The 22,080-nt window shown below is 41.6% G+C and overlaps 2 protein-coding genes across 12 annotated transcripts in view; both read left to right on the top strand.

Moving 5' to 3' along the window:
- The window catches only part of LOC108764123 (plectin), a 69,642-nt gene extending 57,123 nt beyond the window's left edge, over positions 1-12,519 (top strand). The window contains exons 9-16 of the mRNA XM_018512175.1: positions 274-847; positions 1,227-1,697; positions 1,776-2,981; positions 3,057-3,140; positions 4,307-4,528; positions 11,608-11,723; positions 11,932-12,452; positions 12,500-12,519. Coding sequence (XP_018367677.1) covers positions 274-847; positions 1,227-1,697; positions 1,776-2,981; positions 3,057-3,140; positions 4,307-4,528; positions 11,608-11,723; positions 11,932-12,452; positions 12,500-12,519 — 3,214 coding nt within the window. The remainder of the gene's footprint in view (positions 1-273; positions 848-1,226; positions 1,698-1,775; positions 2,982-3,056; positions 3,141-4,306; positions 4,529-11,607; positions 11,724-11,931; positions 12,453-12,499) is intronic.
- Positions 12,518-22,080, top strand: part of shot (dystonin-like protein short stop) — a 37,681-nt gene continuing 28,118 nt past the window's right edge. For 6 of the 11 annotated variants that reach the window (XM_018512189.1, XM_018512190.1, XM_018512188.1 and 3 more), the window contains exon 1: positions 12,531-21,358. In XM_018512189.1, the coding sequence (XP_018367691.1) occupies positions 12,572-21,358 (8,787 nt within the window). In that variant the 5' untranslated portion in view covers positions 12,531-12,571. Of the gene's footprint in view, positions 21,359-22,080 lie in introns of all 11 variants that reach the window. The other 5 variants (XM_018512184.1, XM_018512185.1, XM_018512187.1 and 2 more) reach the window with 2 other exon arrangements.

Below are 22,080 nucleotides of genomic sequence, written 5' to 3'. Positions count from 1 at the left end.
TATTAGCGCGCTTTCCATCGCCAGTAGCTTTCGAAAATTAAGTTATGCACGTATCGTGTTTAGCGACTTTCCAAAGATCTTGGAACATGTTTGAATATCTTATTAAACTTGACAAGATAGCCTTTATCCAAGTTTAGCACATCTTGACATGTCTTTAAAATAACTAAATAGTTAATAATGTTTGTTGGTACAGTATTAAATAATACGCTTTAAGTTTAAATAATTAAATTTAATGTGACATTTATTGATAAAACATATGTCTATTCGTTTCAGAGTACAGAAATTGCATCAAAGATGGGTTGTACTACGATCTCTCCTGCATAGGCGTCTGGTACAACCTCTCTCTGCGGTTTCCTTCCCTGTGGAGGAACGTGTTGTCACGAAACACCGCACTACCGTCCATGAAACACGATTGGTTGATACCAATCCACACTTCCGCACGTTACACGATTGCATAGATTGGTGTAAGAGCAAATTGAAGCATCTACAAGAAGCTGATTACGGATCGGACTTGCCTAGTGTGCAAAATGAATTGGATGTACATCAGCGAGAGCACAAGAACATCGACCAATTCAAAGCCAAGGTCGACAAGTGTGTACAGGCAAAGAACAATTTCCATGGCGAGGAACTCACGTTGTACAGTCAGCATCTTAACACTCTGCAGAAACTTTATGCCGAGCTTCTTAACGTATCGAATAAGAGGCTTTCTGATTTGGATACCCTGCACGATTTTATACAATCGGCTACTGGCGAATTGGTTTGGTTGAACGCCAAAGAGGAAACAGAAGTCACGCGCGATTGGAGCGACAAGAACCTTAATGTGCAGAGCATCGAGCAATATTACGAGGTTAGTCATTATCGAGCAACTCTTTTTTTTTTTTTTAGAAAAGTGATGAAAGTCCATTTTGCGGTTTCTAAGATCTATAAATGATATATAATGTAATCATATCTGCGTTATCTTTACAATATGTAGTACATGGCTCTTATTTAATTGAATGGGATTAATAAATTGGAAATTTCTTCTTTTTGTGAAGCAAACATATGGATCTGGTGTAGAGGTAAAATATTCAATGAAAACATTTATACTTTTCATTCTGATTTAATTTTATTAGATACTCTTATTTCAATCTTTAGTTATTATAAACGTATGTACGTATTTATAGATTTGAAATTTTTAATAAATTTAATATTTTACATAAGCAATAAGATATTTTACTTATTCGCAGTCTTTGATGAGCGATTTGGAGAAACGAGAGATACAATTTTCGGCAGTGCAAGATCGTGGTGAGGCACTTGTTCTTCAGCATCATCCTGCGGCAAAAACGATCGAAGCTTACATGTCCGCTATGCAAACTCAGTGGGCTTGGTTATTACAACTCACTCTCTGCCTTGAAGTACATTTAAGACACGCCGCGCAAAACCAGCAATTTTTCAAAGAAATTCAGCAGGCCGAACAGTGGGTCACCAAACAGGATGAAACGCTGAATACCGTTTACTCGCAATCCGATTTCTCATTGGACGAAGGAGAACGGCTTTTGAAGGGCATGCAAGAGTTGCGCGAGGAGCTTAATAATTATGGTGATCACGTACAGAGACTCGTGGAGAGAGCAAAGGACATTGTTCCTATGAAGCAACGCAAACAACCAGTTATGCGACCGTTACAGGTTACTTGTATCTGTACTTACAAACAAGTCAATGTGAGTATTTCTTAATGCGGAGAAGTAGAATGCACTGCATTTAAATATATATATTTTTCATTTATTTCATTTGTGTAGATGTCCATCGAGAAAGGAGAACAATGCACGCTGTACGATAATTCCGGCAGAGTTAAATGGCGCGTCAAGAACACGCAGGGAGTGGAATCTCCTGTACCAGGTGTCTGCTTCGCGCTGCAACCTCCCGATAAAGAAGCATTGGATGCTGCGGAAAGATTGAGACGACAATATGACAGAAGTGTTGCTCTCTGGCAACGAAAACAATTGAGACTAAGACAAAACATGATATTCGCGACTATCAAGGTAGTCAAGGGTTGGGATCTGCCGCAATTCTTGGCGATGGGACAAGATCAACGTACAGCTATCAGAAAAGCGCTGAATGAAGATGCAGATAAGTTACTATCCGAAGGAGATCCAGCGGATCCACAACTCAGAAGATTGAAACGCGAGATGGCGGATGTTAATCGACTGTTCGACGATTTCGAGAAACGCGCCAGAGCCGAGGAAGAATCGAAAAATGCTGGACGCATTTTCAACGATCAAGCGTCTTCGCTTCAGCAGGCACTCGACGAAGCCGAGCGAGTACTGAACTCGCGCATAGCCGCGCCCTTACCTCGAGATCTTGATAGCTTGGAACATCTCGTATTGCAGCACAAAGATTACGAGCAGCATCTGCAACGCTTTGCACCGGACGTGGAACAAATGCAACAGACGTTCCGCGGAATTACTCTGAAGACTCCGGCGATGAGGAATAAACTCGATAATATCATGAGCAAATGGAGTCACTTGTGGAACCTTAGTAGCTTGTATGTTGAGCGCTTGAAGTGTGTTGAGATTGTGCTGTCCAGCCTTGAAGAAAACACGACGGCAATCTCCGAGTTTGAAATTAAATTGGCCTCCTTCGGCGAATTACCATCGGACGTAAAGGGTTTGCAAAGCGTATTGGAAGACCTGATGGTTCTTCAGAATGCTATCGCACAGCAACAAGTATCAGTAGATCAATTGAATGAAGATGCGCATAACGCCAGACGTCTTGTAGAGAAATCAAGGCCGAATCATCGAGGTCCGCACGGCGACATGGATAGATTAGACGCTGAGGTTAACAAACTAAACGCGCGATGGACAAACGTCTGCGGGCAGTTGGTCGACAGACTACGCAGTGCCGAAACAGCCTACGGATTGGCACAGCAGTATCAAAACTCATATCAGAACGAGGTGGACTTTGTCGATGAATCATATGGAAAATTAGAGCTAGAGAACACGAAGGTAGCGTGAACGATTTCGACAATTTCGTGCTACTCTTGTTAATGAGATCGTTAAAATAAATTTTTATGGATTTAGAACCTGTTGAGCAAGGTGTTGGATCGCACGCCGGCAATCGAAGCGGTGAATCTCACGGGCGGTAGATTGATCCGTGAAGGGAAGGTGAGAACACGTGGATCGTAATGTATAATTCGGTGCTAGTAAGCCTTATAGGTAGCCTTAGCTTACGGTGTGAATGCTTGCATGAATGGAATTCTGCGTGTGTCTTACATACAGGTCTCATCACAATCTGTTGTACGCGCCTCGAGGTTTTCAGAAATTATGCACGCGACGAATCTTTTTTTCATTTAGCGTTTCGTCGGAGCGGCCGCTTTTTCTGGAGTATCGAGCGAGCAGTAGCAAGACGCATCAAGACGCGTTGCATCTGCTGTATATAAACATGAATGTTCCTTTACAGTCAAATTTGTGCTGCTGTCTTTTTCCACCGTCTTCTCGGGGATGTGTCTCGTCAATTTTATAACGGTAAAAATTCTCTATTTGCGTTCGGGCCCAGTGCCATTAAACGGTACAAACCATCTTAACCGCCATTCATTAAATAAATATACTCACTTATGTAACACAGCAGGAACGATACGATCTACAGTCAACGCGCATTTGTAATATCACTGGCCTTTCTCTCCTTTTTAACTTCAATAGTAACCTTCTTGTTAACACAGTTACATCAAAAGCACGGTTGAATGAGCTGCACGACCTCGTTTAGCGGCGATTTAGTATCGATTTTTGTAAATGTTAGATATTGCATATCGCTTAAGTGCTTAACATAATATAATTGATATTTCCCCGAACCGTTACAATCGCAGATAACCCAGTGAGGTATAGCATGCGCAGCAGCGAGGTGGAATCTGACCGATTAATACGTAGGGAAGTTCGCGAAGGTACATAACGAGTACTTCTAATTATATTTCGGCATGAATTAGACATATTCCTGCTCTTTACCAATATTAATTGCAGCGCGATTTCACTAATCGCTGCTTATCCTCAGCGCGACTATGAAATAGTCCCGAAATTATTCCAAACACGTTTAAATTAACGTACTACCCACGAGAGTAACCGGCAGCTACCATTAACGCATCTGTTTACCGGAAATACCACATTGGGTTGTCGAAAAATCAGAAAGATCGCGGCGTGAGCCGCGCGGTAACATCGCGCGCGGCGGTCTCAACGCCTCGTCTCTCGCTGTTGCTTTCGGAATCGCTAACGGTAATTGCCGCACACACACACACCGATCTAATTACACTAACCATAACGGACTAACCGGAAACCCTTAGATCTACGGACAAAGGCTCCGAGCGTTCAAAGAACAATTGGAAGATATCTGCCCGTCGTTGGACGCATCGGTGAAGAGGCCACGGAGAGATTCCGTTATTACAGTCGATAATGTTGCGCGCGATCTAGATACCCTGAACCGAAGGTACACGACCCTTGTGAATCTGCTTGAGGAGCGAGTCAAGCAGCTGGCATTACTACATCCTGAGGACACTTCCTTACAGGTGAGTTTTTGCATTGTTTTTCTTCTGCAATCTTGAGATAGCACCTCTGATAATAGACTGTATGATATGTTTCTGGTAGAAATAAATATGAGCAATATCTTGGATTCTTTAGTAGAAGGAAAATAACAATTCCAGGCTTCTGTTTACTCACCACTACTATCTCAGATTATGACATCATAATCGAGAAAATATACAATAAAAGTTTTTACAAGCTATAATACGTATAATATATATAAATTACATAATATAATGAGGAGATAAATTATGTTTATAGTTGTGACTTAAAATAATGATATATATAGAAACAAATATAATTTAATTTCTTCCCGGAATAAGAAAGTAGTTTTCGTATTTTATAAATCTATGCTATTGATTGTAAATATTGTTTTATTGAAAAATATTTTTATTCGAATATTATTTGTAAGAATTTTTATTGCGTCTTTTCTCACATTTGATGTCACAATCTAGGATAATAATGATGAGTGAATAAGAGTCTTAATACGTCGTTCGATATTTTTTTTTTTAATTTCTATTCGTTACATAGAATAAATTATTTATCGAAGTTGTTCTTCTGGAGAATATACCATAATCCGACATACGTATTATAATTTTTCAATCACTTATTGATCAACTGAGGCAATTTAAGGGCCGCAGGCGAAATGCCGTCGGATATTTTAGATTAGATTTAACCTTCGCCACGTGTGCTATGTCGAAATGTGAACGGAATTAATACCAAACTACGACAAGGCCTACAATTTGCATTGCTGATGGGCATACATCGAGAATTCGCGAAGTGGATCCGCTATTAATCCTTGATCGTAACACTTTGATGTTTGGTGAACGGCTCATCATTGCGCGATAACGAATTAGAACCATTTCTAATCACGCGAAGGTGATTTACTACGTCAAAGTTGCTCGGGATACGAATTCCGCATCGATCGCACACAGTGAGAGAGGACGTTAATTTTCATTTAGTAAAGACGTAATAACGATGTTAACGTTAGATACGACGTATGTTTTCCTATTATACGCGTATGCAAGTAAAACACTTTTTAAATAGAACATAATATAAATGAAATAAATATATTGAAATAAACATTACTCATGAAAGGTATATATACATATATATAAACATCTCATTGAGAGTCATGTGAAATAAATTTATGAGATAAATGTATGAAATATATTTACCTCAAAATAAGATAAATTTGAAATAAATTCGAGATAAATATATGAAATAAATATTGCTCATTTGCCACAACAATAACACAACTCAAAAAATGAAAATAAGTTCGAATATTTTGAATCATTAAAATTTTGTAATATTAATTTTAAAACGCAATTTTGATATAATGATTAATTACAGAAGAATAAAATTATGTTTTTCCTTTTTCCTTTATATTTCCATTCTTTTTCTACAAGAAACTCAAATTGACAATTTCTGAGTTTTGTCGTAATTGACATCCATTTCTATCAATGTAGATCGACTTTAATCTTAGAATTTATTCTTTATCTTTTTCTAATTTTTAAAGCTAGGAGAAAAGATAAAGAACAAGTTAATAATATTAAAAAAAAATATTAATCTACATTGGTAGAAATAAACATGAGCAATATATGTATACATAAGATAAATGAAAGTAAAAGTGCGCTCAGTTTTCAACATGCTCCCCGAAGGTTGCATATGACAAATTCGATTGAAAGGCACGCGTGTGGGCTTTTTGATACGAAACTAGGGAGGCGTATCCTCCGAGAAATGACTCGATCGAGATTCCTCGGCCTCGGCGACCGCGTATGTGACATAAGCTGAAATTAATGAGCGGCGATGAACGAGCGCTCTCATGTCGAGAATCCGTATGTGTGCCCACATCTCCCGCAGGTATAATTATATTCGGAATGACGACGACATCAGAAATAGCGACTATTTTTCTCGGTACCATTACGCGCCTCGCCAGGCGTATGAGCCGGAAGGTGTAAATACATTTTTTTTGTTGGTTTTTTTTTTTTATTGCGACCGGTTCGCGTGCGTTCGTCATCGTTGTCGAGATTGCTCGCTATCACGTTTGTCACGCTGATACCTCGAGGTCGGTCGAGATCAAGCGAAGTAGTCGTTTTAACACGCTACCGACTTTCGCCTTCGATTAACGGCGGCTTTTCATCTTTCCCGCTAGTCGTGTCGGTCTCGTGCGAGGATCGATAGGCACGAAGACAGCGGCACGAAAAAGCAGTGGCGTTTACACCTGTTGAGGCCCCTCAATGTGTTGGACGATTATGTTAATTCAAGCTGAAAAATGAGAACGAATATACACTGAAAAAAATTTCTGGTTGAATATAGACGAATCAGAAATTTCTCTCTCTCTCTGGTTAAATTTATTAGAATTCTAGTTGAGATAACCGGAATTCTGGTTGATACTATATTTCTAGTAAAATCTACTAGAATTCTTATTTTTATCAGAATAATTATATTAATCAGAATTCTAGTTATTACAACTAGAATTCTAATAGACATAACCAGAAAATTCTGATTCGTTCATTTTCTACTAGAATTACTGTTTAATCCAACTATACCATTTTTCTCAGTGTACGTCTGTTAGGCCCGTATCAGACTAGAGATTGAAATTGAGATTGGTTTAGAATAATAAGTAATTAATCACTTTCTTTCAGTATTAAATTGATTAATATTGGATTTCTGTAAAAGCGAAGTTTGCGGATTTTACTTTCACAATTTTGTTCTCGGTGTCTTCTCGTCGCGTTATTTTTACGAATGTCTTGCTTTGATAATTAAAATCCTCAATTTTAATTTGCGATAAAGCAGTTAGAAAACATGATACATTTTACAAATAAATTGCAAATTTCTGCTGTGACGAGCGCCAAGATTGAACGAGAGATAAGACCATCGGTCTTGGGAATATCCTTGATTCTTAACGCATCGTTTATCACCGCGATATAAGCGGTGTATTTACGATTCTGAGGAGCACTCGCGTGTGACCAGAAATATTAAAACGAGCTACGAACGACTCGCGTCAGATAGCAATTGCCGAAAATGCAAAATAGGTTCCTCCTCGAAAGTGAAATGAAGCCGCAGTCGAGATTACGTAATGAAAATTAATGACTGGTCGTTCAGAAGTCCACTCGTTGAATCGAGCGAGGCGGATTTTTGACGACTCGAGAGGAGAGTCCCGGGGTCTTAGAACAGCTTGAAAGAACTGCCAGTTAAGCGCCCACGCTTAAACGCGCCACTGGACCGGGATGTGCGTCGGCGCCACCACTCGCGTCTCCTCCGAGGGCCAGCGTCATCGAAAGAGCGAGAGACGAGTCACCGCAGTCAGAGACCGTCGGTTGCGCGGCTGACCGTATGCTCGTCGAGCATGCTCCTCGCCGGTCGCGCAAACGACTAGAGACGTCGTCGTCGTCGTGAGCGATAGGAACGCGAAAGCGATTTCGTTCCGACGTGCTCCGATGAGCGATCACGATGATCGTGCGAAAGGTACGAAAGGACGGCGCGTATCGCGAAGAGACGGGCGTCGCGTGCTCCGGGAAACGAGATACGCCGGTACCCGTCAGTGAAATCGGATACCGGCGGTTTCAAACGTGTCAGAAGCAAGTGACAAATTGACAGGAGGTTGATTATGAAATTATTTTGTCGCAGCAAGACGTGCGTTCTTGAGGATGACGCCCATGGGGTGTCGATCGAGTCACATGTTGGCAGCAACAATCGTGAAACTGTCCGTCTTGACTTTTGTCCATTTCTACCAATGTAGATTAACTTGTAATCTCGGTTATACGTTTTATCTTTTTCTTATTTTTAAAATTGAATAAAGATACAAAGTTAATTCGAGATTAAAGTTAATCTGAAGAAATGGATATTTATCGCATTCGCGATTTTAATAAGTGGAAACCGCGGAATGAAGTTCTCAAGTCTATTTTGTTATTTGAGTATTATTTAATTATTTGATGGGTTTTTTGTAATCATTGTAAAATTTGGCGAGATCTTGGAGTTGTTAGTTAACATATGCCGAAATGAGTTGAGGTGTAATCATGTGTGCGCGGAATGTTCCTTGCCTTCTGTGGTCCTTAAAGAGGTGACGGATTAGCTGCAGATTCTCTACAAACTTAATTTGTCCAGAACTTGACACGTTTGAAATCATTTGTATTTAATAACATGTTTTATAACTTACACTTTCATAAATGCGTTTTTTTTAATAATGACACGAGAGAGAGAGGGTAATATTATTTTCTAAATTGTGAATAATATAACCTTCTTGTCATTCAAATGTATTCGTATACCAAGAATGATATCAAGATTATTTTTAAGGAACTCTTTGACGAACATTACTTGTCATCCTTTACGATACTCTGAGTACATCTGGCGATATTTTTCACCATCCTATTTCCGTTAAAAATAATCGAAAGCCACTTGCTTAATTCAAGTATTCGAACGTGCATTTGAATAAATGAATATCTCGTGACCGATGTTTATTATGACCACTAATATCTACTACTTTATTGCTGACATTCAAATTCATGAACTCACATATGCTACTTTATTGCCGACTTCTATATTCGAGCTCGGATTTCAATGCGTAATGCAAATATACGCTTATTTAGTGAAATGAATCACCAGAGAGTTACAAATTTTTATATTACCTCGCGGTATATATTACAGATTGAATACTAAGTGATTCGTTTTCTTACCTCGAAATTAAATCAGAACAGAAATATTTGACAATATTAAATAAAATACCTTTAAATATATATTTAAAATTAATTTTTATGCGTGTATATATATTTTATGCGTATTAATTCTTACATATACAGAATACAATGTTCGTCATCGTTCGACTCGGTTGTTTCTGATTATATGCTCTTATCGGTTCACCGTTGTATAACGCGATTGATTAGGTACACCGCGTTCGGACAAAGTAAACACCGTGCACACATCATATTTCTTATCGATAGCGCAATTTTATTGGAAATCGAGTTTTATAATCAGAAATGTCTACACGAATTAAATATACGTTTGGATTGCGTACGTTTACACCGCCTTATACTGCATTGTCATTTTTTTCGGAGTAGCTTGCGTCTTTAAACTCACCGTACCGACGTGCCTAATAGTGGATTCTTATTTTAACGCGTGTACAGAGTGACCCAGAAACAGTTCGATATATTTAAGAGAGTGCGAGAGAAAAGAGAGGGGGGGGAGAGAGAGAGAGAGAGAGAGAGAGAGATCTTCTAGATTGGAATTTATTTCCGTGTGTAACATTTTCGTGGATCTTTTACTCTTGATAGTTCGTTTTAAAATACTTTAGACTCCATCAATGTAAAATTAACTTTAATCTTAATTTAATTTATTATTTATCTTTTTCCAATTCTTAGAATTAAAAAAAGATGAATCGAATCAAGATTATAAAATTAAACCACATTGATAGAACCCTTTAATCTTCAGTTATTTAAAATTCGAAGATTATACTGACACTTTGAAAATAAAACAACCGTCATCTTTTATTTGAATTCCATTTATCGCAACAACGTAAATGCTTTTAAATGATTCTACATGAAGAACTACATGCGTGCATCACGTCGACAAAATTGCCTGACAATAAAACGCAACACTCGAAATATACCGTGTTTATATTATCTAGCCAAGTTGAATGACTTTTTTCTTTTTAGATTAATTTTAAGATATATAAACCGCGCGATGACGAAAGCAAGTAAATTAATTTTTCATCAATATAGCCGTGCAACTAGCATTGATCGATTGCCCGAAGGTTGTCGATCACACCAATCAAATATAATTCTTCTGATTAGATTTACGATGCAAGTAAATTCGTTACGGGCTGTTTCATGATCATTCTTAATGTTTCTTATGTTCTTCGTTAATTTTATTTTTATTGGTATGAATTTCTTCATCCGTACAGCATAAATTAATGCTGTTAGCGTCATCAAAGAGATGAAGATGTTTGTCGATGAGTCCGGAAGATACTCGAATAAATTGTAGTAAATCACAATTTTTTACTTAAGCAATTCTGAGACACTAATTTAACTTCCTTTAATTTATCCGCACAGCAATAATTACGTCTTAAAATTCTTTCCAGATTTATAGCCAATTCATTTTTTATCAAATATCTATGCAGCTATTTACATCCTGTTTTCGATATTAGACGTAGCTGCTTAATTATTATCATATGCTTGCAATAAGATTCGTTGATTATGTATATACATATTAATAAAAATTTTGCATAATGTTCGCGTAACTGAATTATGTTCCGAGATTTCAAGGCTCCCGGTTTTATTCTTTGTTTCACATCAGATCGCACGTGTTCTCCCATGTCTTCTTGAGTTCACGAGTTGACGATGGGAAGGACAGCATCTGTCTTCGCGATGACACAAGTAGATAACATAGACCTACGCCTATGACTATGAAGCAAGCATCGCGTCTGAAATTATACATTTTGGTACTTATGATTAAGTCTCTCATTCGGAATTAGGTAATTAAAGGCAAGACGTGCGTCGCGTCGGATAAAATTTTGCGTAAGAGCGATACGTTCGGCGCGTGCGTGAGCAATGCTATATTTAAGAATCCCCGTCTCGGCTGAAAGATCACGGCGAGGCACGTGGTCCAATTATACGCTGGCCGCATGTAAACTTGTGCATCGTCGCGCAGGCTGACTCATTTAAATGCATGCGGGACGTCTGTTGATGATTACAGCGTGGCTGACGCGATTGTTAATCGGCTTTAGGAATCGAAGATCGACAAGTTGACCCAGTTGTTCCCAGTATCTTTAGAAGGACGGCGTCTTACATTTTACATAAATAGCTTTCGCGAGAGAGAGAATAGATTTAATTAATCCAAGAATTAAATTTTATTTTAATGAAAGCTAGAGATTTAAAATAGGTAATTTTACATTGAAAGTTATTTTTTAATCATGTTTTTAGCAGAGAGAAAACTGAGACTGCACTCGTTAAAATCCATGAATTTTGAACATTATGTTCATCAATGTAGAAACAAATATAAACACAAACATAAAACACAAGATTAGACATATTGTATTTTCTGCAAGTCGCAAAATGTTTACTTTCAGCGTGTTCTTCAAGAACAAAGGCCGCTGCGGACGTTCCGCACAGAGTTCAACATATATGAAAGCACTACTAGCGAGGAGCGTTACACATCCACAACCACACACTACACCCAGTCACAGTGAGTATGACTTGTGCTAAAAGTTGAAAGTATGGCCTATTCGTACTCACAGTAGAAAAGTGCCCTCATCCGCTACATAGAATTCCACGATAGGAGCTTATTCTCCAATTATTTTAGATCGATAGTTAAGAAATGGATTTAATCTTTCTTACGGGATTGAAGTGCGTTTCGATATAACGTTCACGCTTCTCAATGGCTCTTGCCGCAGATATACCTCCGAGAGGCATGAGTCCACCGAGACGACTTTCTCGAGCGAGACTTCGAAGAGAAGTTACAATGCGGAGCAGGCCGTGTATCGTCCTAATGACGAGACCACCAGCCTGGGTGCGGTTCAACCCGACGGCGTCGGTGGTACCCTGCTCAAACGCTCGCACGAGAGCGGTACGACGAACTATGACAGGCGACAGCAGCAGCACGAGTTTTCGTCCGTCGTGGACGGCGGGTTTAGTAGCGAGCTTAGAGGGGTCGACGATAGGGGTAATATTATCGAATCGGTTCACGTGATGGACGTTAAGTGTATCATAGATCAGAGCACCGGCAAAGTCCTTAGCGTGCGCGAGGCGATTCGGCTCAAGATCCTCGACGTTAGGAACCTTAGGATAGTGACATCGAGCGATGGCAGGACGAGCGTGTCGATCCAGGAGGCCGCGCGTGACGGTATCATCAACGCGGAGATGGCCGATTGGCTGTTAACTCCAAACGGTCGGGTGTCTATGCTCGCGGCAATGAGTGAGGAATTCAACGACGACCGGGCCGACATCGCGGATCGAGTTAAGGTAACGACAGCACGTCGTGATGATGGTGGCGGGAGTAATGCCGCCACCACGGGATTTAGCGTTGTCGATGCGATGAGAAAGGGCTTATTGGACCCGGCCACGGGAGAGGTCATCGCCGAGAATGGCGAGCGGATTTCGATTGAGGAGGCATACTCACGCGGCTATCTTACTAAGGTGGACGTGACCGTTAGGGTAACCCGTAGTGCCATCGCACTCTCCGACGCAATATCGCAGAGTCTTGTGGACGATCGGACCGGCCGCATCGTCGATAGGATTACCGGCGAGTCTTATCCATTGGACGAAGCCGTTGACAAAAACATTATTGATGCGAATGTGAAAGAGATTGTGGATACAAGGAGCGACAGCAAGATGACGGTGGCTGAGGCTATGAAACACGGTATATTGAATGCCAAAAGCGGTAGATATATGCACGGCTTGTCGATGGAGAAGCTGCCGTTTAAGGAAGCTCGTCGTCGGCAATTGATCGTCAAGCCGATGACGCTCAAGGACTGTTGCGATCTAGAAATTATCGATGACAAAGGCAAAATCGCCAGTCCAGCACATCGTGGCAAATTAACGATATTGGAGGCTATATCACGCGGAGTCTTAGACTCGGAGAACATCAAGTCCATAGTAGATACTCGAACCAGCGAAATGATTACGCTAGCCGATGCCTTAACCAGCGGTATAATTAAAGTCGACGGCACGTATCGCGACATGTTGAAGGATGAAAAGTTCCCTATTCCTCAAGCCGTCGAGAAAGGCCTGATCACGTCGGTGACTCAGAAAAGTATCTTCGACATCGATGGCTTTAAAGATCCAGTTTCCGGCGAATACATTAGTTTGAATGCGGCATTATTGAAAGGTCTGATCAGCTCAAAGTCCGGCGGTACTTTCACGATCGACCTGAAAACCGGAAAGACCGTTTCGCTGAGCGAAGCAGAAGAACAGGGTTATATTAGGCCGGAAGTACTGGAGATGCTAAGCCGTGGCATCGGCATTACCGAGAACGGGCGCGAGACAAGCGTACTCGAGGCTGTGCTGCTCGGATTGTTAGATCCTAAGTCTGGTCAATTGTTGGATCCGCGTAGCAAAAGAATAGTGCCTTTGGAGGAGGCGATCAAACGAGGACTCATTACTCCCGACGGTGCTGCACTGCTCACCAGTTTATTGAATATCGCAGTCACCACGCAAACTGTGACGAAGACTATCAGAAAATACGTGACGACTCTGCAAACGGGTGAAACTGTTACAAGAGATTACAAAATTAGTTATGAAGAAGCATTAAGCAGCGGTTTGATCGACGAAGGTAAAAATGAATTTAGGGATCCTGATTCGGGAGTGACGATGTCCATCAAAGATGCCTTTGAGCAAAGTTTGCTCGGTGATGACGTTCGCCAACATGAACATTCTCAGGAACGTACTTCGGATTCGCTACATACAACTTTCGAAAGTACTTTGATGACAAATATCGATGAAATACCTAGAAGTAGAAGAAGTGAATCACCACCTAGAGCAATTGGCACGGTTACCACTATTATTACCAAAGAAATTGCTCCGCGAGCATCGTCTACACCGATGAAAGAGTCATCCTCAGTTACGTTGACGATCGCACCATTAGCGACGACTGATTCTGTTTCTTTCACGCGAGATTCAACTAAAGATATCTCATCATCGACAAAAGTTAGCGACTCGACCAAATGGTCGATTTCCGAAATAACATCGAAAACGAGTTCGTTCGATCAAACTCATGTAGTAAGTCATGATCCCAAATCACCTTTGCGTGATGAAAAACAAGATATGGAAGTAATCACATCAGTTACACCAACTACGAATCGCACATCAGAGATCACGAAATTCATAAAAAACGAACGTCTTTTCACGAATAAACAGGTGTTCGAATTACCAACGGATGGTTGGGCACTCGCTGAAGCTATCGATAAGAAACTACTTGATCCTGTTACAGGTCTTTTCATAATTCCAGGCACCGACAGATTGGTTTCTTTCGAAGAGTGTATTAACTTGCAGATCATCAATCCGAGTTCTGGTTTTGTTATTGATCCCTCCAACGGAAGAAAGGTGTCATTGGTGCGAAGCTTAGAAAAGAATATTCTGGACTCTACGGGTCACTACTGTTATCCACAAAAAATCTCGATGAGAGAAGCGGTTGCGAATGGATTAATCATATTGGAAGGCGAATCGAGCATAGACAGCGATAATACTAATCAGAGGCTTCTTCAGATCACAAGAGTTTCAGGTGAGCCCGATAAAGTAGAGTTGACGCGTGTTGGCGATCCTTCTCAGCAAATGGAAATAAAAATTAGCGACGAAATGTCTATGCCGGATCCGGTGCAGGTAACTCAGGGAGTGATTTATGATCCAGGAACGGCCTTAGTAATCTCCACAAAAACTGGAAAATCTGCGAATCTCTTAGCCGCAGTTTCCGAAGGAACGATACCGTCTACTGCTGTAATTGTCAAAGATCCAACGACAGGTAAAGACATTGGCATGGCGGAAGCTGTTAACCGCGGTATTCTGAATACTAATACATGCGAATATAAAATCGATGATGGCAGAAAGATATCATTGATCGATGCGGCAAAGTTTGGAGTGGTGGCTGTTCTTGGTGCTCCCCTTGCGGCCACCGCAGCCGCCATAGAAGCGGTACAAAGGACGATGGTCAAAGATCCAATAACTGGTAAGAAAGTGCCAAGAGAAGTCGCCATTGAACGTGGCATCATTCCAATGGACGATAACGCAACTTCACCAATTATTGAATCTGTGAGTGGTACGTCTGATGAAAATGAAAAAGTTATTGTGAAACATGTATACGATGAACCTGGAAAAGTTCATGTATCGAAAGAGGACGTTACAAATATAACTTTGATTGATTTGTCGAAATCCGCCAATGACGTTACGGATGGCGAGAGTTTAGGCACGAAGACCAGAGCGCGAGTGACGGTCGAGCCGAGGTATCAAGTTACGATTGGTAAAGCGAAAACACTATCACAAAGTCCGGAACAAGAAGCGAAACCTATCGTTCTGCAGAAGATGCGAAAGAGGATAGTAAACGTCAAGGAGGCGTTGCAAAGTGGTTTCATCGACATGGAAACAGCAGATACCTTCGCTAAGAAAATGTGTAATGAGAAAGGGGATCCGATCACTCTTTCTGAAGCAATCCGTGACAATCGAATAGACGCCAATCAAGGTCAGATCGTGGATCCACAAAGGGGCGATGTGCTTAGTATCAAGCAGGCTATTGATCGTGGAATCCTTGATTCAGAGAGCGCGCATATATTAGTACCTTTGGCGAAAAGCTTGTCCGTTTCCAGTTTGTATACGCAAGGTTTGCTAGATCCTGTAGAGGGTAAAATCGTTCATCCAGAAACAGGCGTGCATCTCACTCTCAACGAGGCTATAGTATGCGAGATAGTAGATCCTCTATCTAACTTGATGTTCACTGTTGATGGCCATACGGAAACGTTGCAGTCCGCCATTGCGAACGATACTGTCGATGCAGAGAGATTGTTGGTCAAAACGCAGAGCGGTAGCGTAGATCTGGTGAATGCGATAGAGAACAAAGTACTTGAGTTAAAGGGACCGACTAAATCTTCCAACATACCGCCGGCGGGAATGACGTTCCCCGTTGCATTAAAACGTGGATTGATAGACATCAGCAAGAAAGAAATACGTCACCCAATTACCGGAGAGCATTTACCACTGGAGGACGCTATAAAGACAGATTTTATCATGGCATTACCATATCCAGTGACTCCTGATAGTATCGAAATAACGAAGGCTTTAGAATCAGGATTGATTGACAGGGACAAGGCTACATTCTTTCATCCTACTACGAGAACTCCGATTCCAATTGCCGAAGCTGTCGAGTCTGGTCTACTCATCATCAAATCGCCTCGTGATGAAAACACAGCTGCCATTACTGAAACAGTTACATCGTACCACACTATTACGACCAAGACTGTTGAGCTTTTGCCAGGTTATGCGCTGAAGAACCCAACGGAAGTACAAGATATTAATACCAATAATGTCATTACTATTGAAGAGGCACGACAAAGAGGTATCATTAAGGATGTATCTGAAACTAAACAGGAATTCACGACGAAAGATATCAAGATGTCCTTTAATCACGCAGTGGAAAAAGGATTCGTAGATATGGAAAAGGGAATTTATACTGATCCTTGCACCGGTATCATAATGCCTATTGCTAAAGCCGTTGAGGAAGGAATCCTCGATACTTCATCTAGTAAGAGTAAATCCGTAACACCCAGAAAATCTCCCAATAACAGTTTGACTGTGTTAGAAGCGGTCGAGCAAATTTACGATGAAAAAACTGAGACATTTAAAGATCCCGAGACGAACGAATCTTACAATTTGACAGAAGCAATGAAAGTGGGGCTAATCGAATCCGACTCCGTACTTTATAATGTGAAAACTAAAGAATCTATCACTACCAAAGAGGCACTCGAGAAAGGTTTGCTCGATCCTGCCACTGGAAAAATGAAGATTGCGCGAGATCAGAAGGATCATTCGATTAGCATAGCGGAAGCTGCGAAAATGGGTCTCTTGGCAGTCGTAGCCGCACCAGTCTTGGCTGGAAAAGCAGTTGTTGATGCAATTTCAAGTCACAAATCTAAAGAGTCGAAGCCGAGTGCATCCGTGACAAAAGTATCTGTTTCAGCGAAGAAAGAATCAAGTCCATCTGCAAAAATGATTTCAAGTCAAATTCAAATTACCCAGAAATCTCATGTTGATTCTCAAAGTGAAGATAAAATGTTGAGCTTGATGGAAACGCAGAAACCATTTTCAGATGCAAGAATTATAGAAGAGATCCAAACTACAGAGATAGAAATGGAAGACGATAGCCAATTGAGAAGAATCACGGACGAAGAAATGCCAAGACCCATTTCAATAATCATTACGAGAGAATTAACGCCTCAGGTTCTTGCGGAACTTGGAGTATTTGATCCTGTAAGAGAAAAATTCTTGGATCCGGAAACTGGTACCATCTCTTCCTTCAACGATCTAGTATTGAACCTAAAAGTCTTCGATCCAGACCGAGTACTCGTCAAGGATCTATCATCCAAGACGGATTTGTACGTGAAACTACGCGAGGCAATCAGCCGACCTCTCGTAGACAGAAACGTCGCTTACATGGTCGATCCAAAGACCGGTAAAAAGATACCTTTCTTCGAGGCGGTACGCTTGGGATGGATCAAGGAGGAATCGGAAGACGAAACAGATACAGAACAGTTTGCAGAACCGCAGGCTTTAGACTTGCAAGAAGCTATCGATATTGGCGTGTGCAATCCCATCACAGGAACAATTCAAGATCCAAAAACGGGACAAGTGTTGTCCATGAACGAAGCTATTGATACAGGACTCATCGACGTTGATGTGCTTGGCGTGAGAAATCCAATTACTGATGAAATCGTACCGTTTTCTGAAGCGTTGGAGACCGGCATTGTAGATCTTCACAAGGACATTGTCATGAATACAGAAATAAGAACGGAAATCAATATTGCGACTGCGTTTTTACGAGGTCTAATTGTACCCATTTCTCGCAAACCGATCTCGTTAGAAGCTATTATTAGGCAAGGTCATTACGATACTGAGACAGGAAAAATACAAGATCCTCTGACTAAACAATTGATTGACGTTGAGGAAGGTGTTCGTAGAAGTGTTGTTGATGCTTTTATCACCGAGGTTGAGGATACAAAAGCCGGTTCATCCGTCTCGTTGGATGATGCGCTGACTATGAATTTGTTGATTCCCAGTACAGGTCGCTTGCGCGATACGAAAGCGGGAGAGCTTCTGCCTTTGGACGTAGCGCTTCATAAACGTTTAATTATCACAACACCATTCGTGCCTTCGCTGATTGACGCTATTGTTCAGCAATACTATTCACCGAAAACCGGCCTCGTTCTGAATCCAATGACGGGTGAAGATATAACGCTGAAGGAGGCATTAGCCATTGGTTATGTTAATGGCTCTACTACAGTAGTAAAAGACGATAGAAAAGATAACGTTATTTCTCTCAATGAAGCAGAGGAAAATAAGCTAATAGATTTAGTAAGAGGAACATTGACTTATCCGCATTCTATGACATTGGACGTCGCCTTTGAAAAAGGATACATTTTGAGTACCGTAAAACCATGGACGCTACAAGAAGCTTTAGCTCTTCAAATTTATGATCCAAAGTTAGGCACTTTTAATATTGATGGTAGTAATTGTACTTTGGAGGAAGCGATGGAGAAAGGCTTTATTAGCAAAGACAGTCCATCGATTAAAGATCCGAGAAACAACGATATTATATCTCTGGGCGACGCTATTAAACATGGCTTTATCAACGCGAAGACCAGTACGGCAGTGGATCCATGTACCAGTGCGCCTCTTTCGTTAACTGATGCTTTAGATCGCGGCTTTATAGTGCCAGCGAAACGTAAGATATCCCTACCCGACGCCGTCTTCAAAGGTTTATACGATCCCAAGACCGGACAATTCACAATACCTGACACGCAAGAGAAGCTTCCTACTGATCGCGCGATTAAGATGGGTGTGATAGATGCAACTACCGCGATCGTACGAGATCCCAACGGCGACGTGATGACATTCAATAAGGCTATTAAGACCTCCATAGTTGATCCCAAATCCGGAACAGTTAGTCATGCCAGAGGACCGCCTGTAGATTTCCAGGAAGCGCTGGAACGTGGTTTGCTCCTTGAAACAAGGAGACCTATGAGCTTCAGTGAGGCAATTTCAAAGGGCATCCTCGATGAGAGGACCAACAAATTTTTAGATCCGCAGACAGGAATTTACCTAACAATATTGGAAGCTATTCAAAAGAATCTAATAGACGCTGACTCGGTTACCGTCAAAGATACGAGGTCCAGCATCTGGAAAACGATGACACTAATGGAAGCTATACAATCTGACTACATGGACGGCATTACTGGCTACCTAAAAGATCCCAACAAGGGTAACAGGAACGTATCTCTGAGGGACGCCTTTGAATCTGGTCTGATTGTTGACAATAGAGCAGCCGTGTCTTTACAGCGTGCTATCCATCAAGGATTGTACGATGATAACACAGGCAAGATCACTGATCCCAGTACAGGTAGAGCCGTGACGTTGCATGAAGCGATGAGAAAATGTGTAATTAGCCCCACGTTACCGTGTTATTGGGACAAGCGTGGAGAACGTTTGTTATCGTTGGCGGAAACATGTCGTGCTGGCGTAATTGACAGGCGCACCGGCATGTTCAAAGAACCCGGCACCAGTGGTTCAGTTTCATTATCGGTCGCGTTACAACTCGGTCTTATTGTCGATATAGAGAGCATGGGATTTGGCCTATATGAGGCGATATTAATGAATATGTACGATGTTTCGTCAGGCAAATTTATACATCCAACCAGCAACCGCAAGCTGACGTTAGCTGAGTCATGCCAAGTGGATCTAATAAATCCCTTGACATCGATTATCAAGTGCACCAGGTCTAATAAATACATCCCACTGGCCGAAGCAATCTCCTCAGGCATCGTCGATGACATTCGTGGCATGTATGTCATCCGCGAGCTTGATAAAGTAATTAATCTCCAAGATGCAGCGAAGAAGGGCTTCATCGTCACATCAAAGACGCCTCTTTCGATCGAGGAGACAATCAAGTGCCACCTTTACCGTAGCGATAGTGGTAAATTTGCTAATCCTGTTGTTAACGAATATCATGACCTGCTTCAAGCGATTAACTGCGGTCTCGTAGATCCTGATACTACCGCCTTAAAGGATGCGACGACCGGACAGATCAAGTCGCTATTAATGGGCATCGAAGACGGGACGGTCGATGTGTCTCGAGGAAGAATATTGGATCCTAAGACGACACGCGCTTTTAATATCGATGTAGCTTTAGAAAGAGGTCTGTTGGTCACAATCGACAAACCTCTAGCGCAACAAATAGCACATAGATCACCCTTAGAAGCCTCTAAAGCCGGACTTGGCGATAAAAATGTCAAAGAATGCACTTTAGAAGAAGCGATTAACTATCAACTGATTGATCCGAATATGTCAGTTGTAAGAGACCCTAGAACTGGTCGATTTGTGACGACAGCAAGAGCGATTGCGGACGGTGTCGTAGATCCTTCCGTCAGAGGCACGATTGAACTGAACGGCGGAAGCAAAAGGGAACCGCGTTTCGTGCGTTTCGGTGATGTCACCGTATTCATTAGGGAACCTTTCACTTTTGAGGAGGCAATGGAGAAAGAGTATCTGTCGCTAGAATCGGGCAAATTCACGGATCCGATCTCGAACGAACAATTGACTCTAAAAGAGGCGGTCGGTCTCGGTATCGTAGACTCGGACTCGGCGTTGATTAAAGACTCGCAGAAGAAGAAACTGGTAAAATTGCCGGAGGCGTTCCGTAAGGGCATGATGGACGCTGAGAAGGGCAATGTGCTGGACACTGCTACGTCCAAGTTGTACAGTTTGCCCAAGGCTCTGGAAGCCAGCCTGTTGATCACCCCGAGGAACGGCGTTTCGTTCATCGAAGCGCTGCAGTTCAATCTTTACAATCCTACCACGGGCAGCTTTTATGACCCCTTCGTTGTCACTTCCGTGTTAGATCGTAGGCGCCTCACGCTGGCGGATGCAATCGAGTCGGGCCTAATCGATCCGTCCACCACCGTGATTAAAGATCCGTTCACGGGTAATATCGCGAGTCTGTTAGAAGCAATGAGTAGCGGGAAGGTAGATTCCATAGGAGGCAGATTAGTCGAGGACACTGATGGCAAGAGTATCGACTTCATGAAGGCCTTGGAGCGGGGTTATATACTCGCCGCTGAAGCCAGGGTAAGTAGGACCAACCAGAATGCCTTTTACGTATCCCTGCAATTCCTGCACCAATTGATTCTTCTTTGTTCTCCGTTCGTTTTATTTTTTTTTTCTTGCTGTTTGGGTTTCCAATTTTTCTCACATCCGAGTTTACGTTTGCTATTGTTTCCACTCACAATTCTCTTAACAGCTTCTTCGAGAATTGGATGTGATTATCATTACGCTGTCACACGAATCAACATTACGTTTTTATTGTCGTGCGATTCTTTCTCTGTCACATCTTGCCTTGCCTAACCTGACGTGAAGTTTTATATCATTATCATTCGCGAAGAGAGCCGCTTGCTGGTATGATGGTCCCGCACGGGACCTCTAAGACTTTGTTTTTCATTCGCATTCGCATGACATTTTTATTACATATCGATCGAAAATTGAGAAGAATAATACGCGTAATGTGCATGGGCATAAATTAAAATTATTCTCACTCTGGTCTTATCTCTTTCTCCCTCTACTTCATAGAGGAATCATCCCCGTGCTTCCTTTTATCGGAATGCTCACATCAAACGGTGTATCTCAGACTTTCATCATGTAATACACCATACTTACCTTCGTGCTTACCTTCTTTCATTACCTTAATGGGTTCAGTAAAGGTCGGCCATCATCACGAACGACACTAATTGGACACTACGTACGTTTCCTTGAGCTCATCGTTTACAATTGGCGATCTACAAACCATCGGACAG

Source organism: Trachymyrmex cornetzi, unplaced genomic scaffold (genome assembly GCF_001594075.2).
Source record: "Trachymyrmex cornetzi isolate Tcor2-1 unplaced genomic scaffold, Tcor1.1 scaffold393, whole genome shotgun sequence".
NCBI lineage: Eukaryota > Metazoa > Arthropoda > Insecta > Hymenoptera > Formicidae > Trachymyrmex > Trachymyrmex cornetzi.
Note: the sequence above shows the minus strand (reverse complement) of the source record. Positions and strands in the feature narration are given on the sequence as shown.